General features: G+C 42.4%; 1 protein-coding gene across 4 annotated transcripts in view; it reads left to right on the forward strand.

The window, feature by feature from the left end:
- The first annotated feature begins 686 nt into the window (after positions 1-686).
- The window catches only part of Nfatc3 (nuclear factor of activated T cells 3), a 76,363-nt gene continuing 69,440 nt past the window's right edge, over positions 687-7,609 (forward strand). For 2 of the 4 annotated variants that reach the window (XM_031341268.1, XM_031341269.1), the window contains exon 1: positions 687-1,083. In XM_031341268.1, the coding sequence (XP_031197128.1) occupies positions 981-1,083 (103 nt within the window). In that variant the 5' untranslated portion in view covers positions 687-980. The remainder of the gene's footprint in view (positions 1,084-7,609) is intronic. The other 2 variants (XM_031341271.1, XM_031341270.1) reach the window with 1 other exon arrangement.

The raw sequence follows: 7,609 nt of genomic DNA on the forward strand, positions 1-7,609 counted from the left end.
AAGGACCAGATCTGGCCCCTCTGGTTTAGGTGAAGCCTAGCTAGAATGCAAGGTATCCTCAAGATAACAGCCATCTGGGCCCGCTAAAGGGGACAAAGGCACAGCCACTGAGGCGGGGCCCCACCCCATAAGGGTGATTCTGAATCGACTCCAGACTTGTCTCGAAAGGTTTCTTTCAGCTCCACCCCAACCTACCCAGAAGGTCGGACCAACCCTGGCCCTCTCGAAGTTACGCCATTGAAATTGGTATGGAGGGATGCGGAGGTGAGTGGTAACTTGTGAGGTGGTCTAACGCATCCACTCTAAACTCAGCCATAAGTGAAAAGTACCTCTGTGGGGCCAAATATCCGGACACCTACAACCCTGACGCTCTGCTACCCACTTCCTCGTCGTGAGCTCCACCCAATGCGGGGGAATAGAGAGCTTTGGTTCCCAATCTAATTAGACAGTTCTATTGGCCCTACACTGGTCTTGGGTTAGAAACTGCGGAAGAAATAGACTTTAACTACAACTCCCAAGGTTCTGTAGCGCCTTGCTCACGTGACTTCCTCCTCGCAGAGGACTCACGCGATAGGCCCGCGAGGAGGCGGGGCCCATGACTGTCAGGGGAGCCAGCGGCCTATGGGCCGCCCCGTCGGACGGGAGCGCGGCGAGGGGCGGGGCTGGGCGCTGCAGGGCGCGGGAGCGCGCCGACGGCGGTGGCGGCTGTGGCGGCGACTGTGGGGGCGGGGGGGCGGGGAGCCTTGGTCGAGGCGACCGTGGCTGTTAGGCACCCTCGACTGGCGGCGGTGACGGCTCCTGGGGCGGCGGGGCGCTCGGCCAGCTCTCTAGGTCGGAACGGAACGCTCGGCCTCGCGGGCCCCGCCCGGAAAGTTTGCAGTGGAGCCGCGACCTCCTGGCCGGCGCGGCCCAGCATGAAGCGGCGCTGAGGAGCCGCCGCGGCCGCCGGAGGAGGAGGCGCTGCACCCCGGGCCACGCCGATGACTACTGCAAACTGTGGCGCCCACGACGAGCTCGACTTCAAACTCGTCTTCGGCGAGGACGGGGCACCGGCGCCGGCGTCCCAGGTCTCGCGGCCTGCAGGTGGGTGCCGGGCTAGCCGGGACTGCGGAGCGTGCCCTCGCCGCGCTCCCGCCAGCTCGCTTTCCCCTCGATCCCCTTGGTGCGTGCGAGTGGCGAGGAGAGCCCGATTTAGTTTGAGGAGGTGGCGAGTGGTTCGGGGCGACGTGGAAGTGGCTTGGCTGCAAGCGAACTAGTAGGGAACTCGACTCCGAGAGGCCCGGGGCCAGCGGATGCCCGGGGTTTGGAGGCAGAGGTTGGGGCCAAAGCCCCAAGAGGTTTCTGGTTGTCGTAACCGTGCCAGCGTGGTGCAGAGGAAATGTCTCCGAGAAGTGTAAGCGCTCTTAGCTGTTTTTAGGCTGTTTGTAAAGTTCTTTACTTGAAAGGTGCGTGCTCTTGTAGTGTAGGACTCTTTTCAAATTCTACGTTTAAAAATCTACTTTGCTAGGAGAGCAGCACGGTCTAGTTAGCGTCCACTTGTGCAAATTTATATCCCACATTTAGTTTCAAGTATACTATGTCGGACTTTTCTGAAAACTGGGTTGTTTTGCTTGAGCAAAGTGTTTCTGGAGATTAAAAAGAAAAAAAAAAGATACGTTGCTTTTTAAAAATATAATGTTCCGAGAATGTTCTAGAAATCTTTTGTTTTAAGAAAAAGCTCTTCTCAGAAGATATTTTAAAAGAGATCTTAGGTTGGGAAAGCTGGACACCATAATGCTTGCGGGTCAAACCAGTCAGGAAATAGAAACAGGATGATGACTGGGGACTAAACTCTCTCCTGTGACCTGGTTTGGAGTTGTGTGGTTCATTAAGTTCAGTTTCCCTATTACATATGCAAGAGAACTTAGAAAAAGAAGATGCATAAGAGTACTCCTGCTTATTCTTTCCAGTACTGAGTGAGTTACCTACAGTTATTCATAGTATATTGAAGCCTAATACATTGTTTTCTCAGAGTTGCATTGAATCTCTAGGTGGTACAATACCGTTTAGTTCTTTTTAGCCTTCCTATGCTGTTTTCATCGTGATAAATATAATAGTTAAGAGTTGGCTGTGTTTATTTTTAGTTCCATTAGTATTATTTGGATCAGCCTTATGTTGAAGGTACTAGTGGATACTTAGATGGGTAGTGTATACTGATGCAAAGTCTCCGGCTCCTGATGAAAATTGGGAAACAGATGAGACACATAGCTCAAACAACTACTACTAGGCAGACTAAGTTGTCATAAATTTTATACATAAAGTAAATAGGAAAAGTGGGGTTTATGGAAAGGATGGCATTGAATTGCACTTAGGTTATGAAAATTTAAAAAAAAAATAAAACAACTTGTTGGAGTGAATCTTTAGAAAAAAAGTTTTGTAATTTGATTTGTAGTTGGAATTCTCAAAGGTAAACATGAACAGTTGTATTTTTACCAGAAGCCAACTTTAAAATGTTCTAGGATCTTTCTTATTTTGTTTTTTGTTTTTGTTTGTTTGTTTTTTCAGGACAGGGTTTCCCTGTGTAGCTCTGGCTATCCTGGAAATCACTCTATAGTGCAGGCTGGCCTCGAACTCAGAAATCTGCCAGCCTCTGCCTCCCAAGTGCTGGGATTAAAGGTGTGTACCACCATAGCCCGTGATCATTTTCTTTCTTTCTTTTTTTTTTTTCCAAGACAGGGGTCATTTTCTTAAGAATATTTGTTTCCCATTATGGTAAAAATCATATAAAAAAGTAAAACTTTTTGTTTTTGTATTTTATTGAGACAGTGTTTCAATCTGTGTAACAGGCCAGCCTACTAGAACTTGCTGTGTAGCCTAGGCTGGCCTCAGAATGGAGGTATTTCTCCTGCTTCAGCCTTTGAGACTACTGGGATTACTAATGTGAGACACCACACTCAGCTCTTTTATCTAACACAGTTGTGTTTTTATGAGTAAATACCACTTAAGGTTTGAATCCCTACTCATTGTTTTTTCATGGTAGTTAGCATTATTTTGGTTCTTTGGCTGATTGGTCAGTTCCACAAAATAGTAGATCTTGGAAATTTTGGTCTATATTAGGTCTATGTTTCTCTGAAGGTTTGAGAGTAGTTAGAGCACATTGAGATTTCCATGCATTGAAAATATTTTTGAAAACTTCTTTGTGGAAATTAAACATGGTGTTGCATACCTTGAATCCCAGTACTTGGGAAACAGAGTTAGGTAGAGATCTCTGTGAGTTCAAGGCTAGACTAGTAGTCTACATAGAGAGTTCCAGAATAGCCTGTCATTTTTTTTTTTTAAATCAAACTATTTTGGTTTTCCTTAGTTATCTAACTTCAAAATGACCATTTACCCCAGTAAATAGAAACTTTAGAAGCATTAATATAGTTCCAGGCAAAGTATTTACTGTAACTCAGTGTTTGTATGTTTCTAATCTATACTAATCAAGGAAATAGAGCAGGTGAACCACAAATTTGAGGCCAATATGATTTATATAGAACATCCCAGAACTATGTGGTGAGACCAACCATGATCAAAAAAACCAAACACAATAAACAATAAAACTCGCCTATGTATAGTGCATTATAATACTCCAGTGTTCTGTTTACTTTTAGTTTGCTTTTAAATAATTATAATCTAGCAATTCCATTTCTTTCTGTGTGTGTGAACGCGTAGTGTGTAAGTTGCAGCTCCTCCTCAGTAAAGCTGCCCACCTTTTCTTTTTTTAATTATTTTTATTTATTATATGTAGGTACACTGTAGCTGTCTTCAGACACACCAGAAGAGGGCGTCAGATCTCATTACAGATGGTTGTGAGCCACCATGTGGTTGTGGGATTTGAACTCAGGACCTTTAGAAGAGCAGTCGGTGCTCTTAACCACTGAGCCATCTCTCCAGCCCGCTACCCACCTCTTTTAAGGCAGGGTCTCTTCCATTGGCCTGGAGCTTTCCATTCAGGCTAGACATATCTATCTAGTGAGCCCCAGGGCTCTTCCTGTCTCTGCCTTCCCAGTGCTGCCATTACAAAACTGTATTGCCACATCCAGCAATTTTAAGTAGTCTTTGGGAATCAAACTTTGGTCCTAATGCTTTACCTCTTGAATTCTCTCCTTATCCTGTTTGTTTATTTAGACAAGGTCTTCATATACTATGTATTTCTAGCTGTTCTGCTCTCACAGTGTACTAGAGGATGACCTTGGACTTTAGTTGGAACCATCCCATGTGATCCTCTTTTTACTTCTCATATGCTGCCTTTATAGGTATGGCTTACGTATGCCTAGCTTTTAATTTCAGTTTGTTTATTTATGACAGTATTCCACAAAACAGGGTTAGAACTCACTGACTTTCTGTGTGTGTGTGTGTGTGTGTGTGTGTGTGTGTGTATGTGTGTATGTCCCATCCATGTGCACACACACAGACCTGAGGAGGAAGTACAATGTTGTGCTTTATCATCCTCTGCCTTATTCTTTTGAAGACAAGATCTTTCACTGACCCCAAAGCTATGCTGGTGGCCAGCTAGCCCCAACAGTCCTCCTGTCTCCACCTCCTACTTCACTGCAGTTATAGACAGTTGTGCGTGCTCATAATTGCTGAGCTACCCATCCTACCAGCCCCAGTATTTGTTAAATGTTTTCTAGTTTACAGTGAGAGTCACCAGAAGCAATGCATGCAGCAGTATATATAGTACCTTGTCTACTGCTGTTTTTGAAGAGAAGAAATATTTTTGTTTTATAATGTATTTTTTTGCAATAAATTTACTTCATATTGAATGTACTTTTTTTTTTTTGGTAAAGATAGTTTCCTACTTTCGAACTCATGGTAGTTTTCCTGCTTCATCTACACCTATTACACAGGTTTTTCATGTGTAAATTTGAGGATTTTTTTCTAGCTATTGTCTAGTGCTTAGTGTTGTCTAGTGCTGACCATGTGTTCAATATAATTTACTATCTCTTTGATAAATTATTGTATGTGCTTTTTTGTTTTGTTTTGTTTTTTATATTTGAGGCAGAGTCTCTTTTTTTTTCCTAATAATTTACCTATTTTTAAGTTGGTGTTTTGCCTGCATGTATGCATGTCTATGTGAGTATATCAGATATTAGAATTACAGAGAGTTGGGTCTTCTGGGAGAGCAGTTGTTACTCTTAACTACCGAGCTATCTCTCTAGATCCACCATGTGGATACTGGGAATTTAATTCAGGTCCTCTGGAAGAGCAGTCAGTGCTTTTAACTACTGAGCCATTTTTCTAGCCCCAATTTCATTTTTTTTAATAGTGAGCATGCTGGTGTGCACTCCAGCATTTGGAAGTCTGAAACAGGAGGATTTCTGTGAGTTGGAAGCCAGCCTATTCTCCATAGTGTAGTTGCAGGACAATCAGTGTTATATAAACCCTATCTACAAAAAAATAAAATTCTTGCTATATTTACTTATTGTATGTGTGTATGTGTGATGCACATGGAGGTCAGAGGACAACTTGAGGGAATTAGTTCTCTCCTTCCAACATGTGAGTTTCAGGGTTGGAAATCAGGTTTTCAGGCTTGATAGCAATATCTTAACCTGCTAAGCTTTCTGGCCAGTCCTATTTTGATTTAGTCTTTACTCTTTTCAGTGTTCCTTACATCTTTGTACAAATACTTATATTCTTTTGCTTTTAATTACATTGTTCTACTTTTAGAGTTGCTGGCTCAGTAAGGTTTGAAAGGAGATTGATTTAATAATCATACAAGAATGGTTTGATAATTTAGTCTGGATAAAAAAAGGGAAGTGGCTTATTAAGATTTTCTGTAGTGTTTGTACAGCTCACTTATTGGGTATCAGAGAAGAGAATTTAATTGCTGCTAATCTGTATTTCCATACCTAGATCTTTATGTAGATTGTAGCTGTAGTGAAAGTATGCATTTCATTATTTACTTGGAAGACTGGTTCAGTATTTGGTATTTGTTTTATTTTGAGGTAGGGTCTCATATATGCCAAGCTATGTTCTGTACCTAAGACTGGTCTTGAACTCCTGATGTGCTGCCTCCACCTCCCAAGTACAGGAATTAGAAGCATGCACCATTATGCTTGGCTTTATTTACTTAGTTTTTTGAGACATAATGTCTCACTGTGTATATACTCCTGGTTGGCCTGGAACTCACCACGTAGACCAGGACAGCCTGAAACTCATAGAGCTTCTCCTGCCTTTGCTCCTCAAGTGCTTGGATTAAAGGAGTTTATCACCAGACTTAGCTGGCTTTTTATTTACACTTTTATTTTATTTTTTTGAGTTAGGGTCTCATGTAACCCAAACTGGCCTAGAACTCTTGGTATGGCTGAGGAGAATCTTAAATTCCTTATCCTTCTACCTATACTTCCCCAGTGCTGAGATTACAGGTATGGATCATTATGTACTGTTAATATTCTGTTTGTTTCATACTTCTTTTTTCTTTTTTCTTTTTTTCTTTTTGGTTTTTCGAGACAGAGTTTCTCTGTGTAGCCCTGGCTGTCCTGGAACTCACTCTGTAGAGCAGGCTGGCCCCGAACTCAGAAATCCACCTACCTCTGCCTCCCAAGTGCTGGGATCAAAGGCGTGCGCCTCCACTGCCTGGCTCACACTTTTCTTGGTACAGATTAAAGCATGCTTCTAGGGATACTAGCAAAGTTGTGTGATAGAGATAAGTGAACAAGTATATTTTAGTAAGTATGAGGAAAAAACCCAGTGGGGAAGAAGTAAGAGTGATAATCGTTTTGTTAAAAACATTGATCTAGCTGGGCAGTAGTGGCATGTCCAACTCTCAGGAGGCAAAGGCAAGCAGACCTCTTGAGTTTGAGTTCAAGGACAGCATGGTCTACAGGACAGCCAGAACTACACTGAGAAACCCCATCACTAACTAACTAACTAACTAAAATTGATCTAATGTGAGACATGATGATATATACCTATAGTCCTAGCACTTGACTAGTAGAGACAGGAAGATCAGGAGTTCAAAGTTGGCCTGTAGTTACTAGATAAAACGTTTGAGGCCACCCCGGGCTACCTGAGATTCTGTCTCCAGAAGTCAGGATTGGCAAAATATCATGCCAGTCAAAATGCTTGCTATGAAGGCTTTGGTGATCTGAGTTTAATCCCTGAATTCCATGTAAAGATGTAAGGAAAGAACTAATTCCCAAAGTTATCTTCTGACCTTCATATGCATGCTGTGACATGCACATGCCTGCACTGATGCATCATACATACATACATACATACATACATAATATGTACTTTTAATTTTAAAAAGAGTTTATTTTAAAGAGATAATTTTAAAAAGAGTTTAAAACAAAACAAAAACCTATCATCATTTTTGGATTTTTTTTCTTTTTTAATATTTATTTTATGTGTGGGCGCTCTGCTATGGCTTTCAAGTAGAGGTTTGAGAACAACATGAAGGGGTCAGTGCTCTCCTTCCAACTCTGTGGGCTCCAGGGGTTGACTCAGACTGTAGACAGTAGGCAGCCACCTTAACTTGATGTGCTGGCCCGCATACATTTGTTTTCATTTGGATGTTTTGGAACTGGGTCTTGATTTTGTGTGTGATTTTTGTTTGTTAGTTTGATTTGCTTGCCAGTATTGT

The sequence above is a fragment of the Mastomys coucha genome, unplaced genomic scaffold (genome assembly GCF_008632895.1).
Source record: "Mastomys coucha isolate ucsf_1 unplaced genomic scaffold, UCSF_Mcou_1 pScaffold22, whole genome shotgun sequence".
Taxonomy (NCBI): Eukaryota; Metazoa; Chordata; class Mammalia; order Rodentia; family Muridae; genus Mastomys; species Mastomys coucha.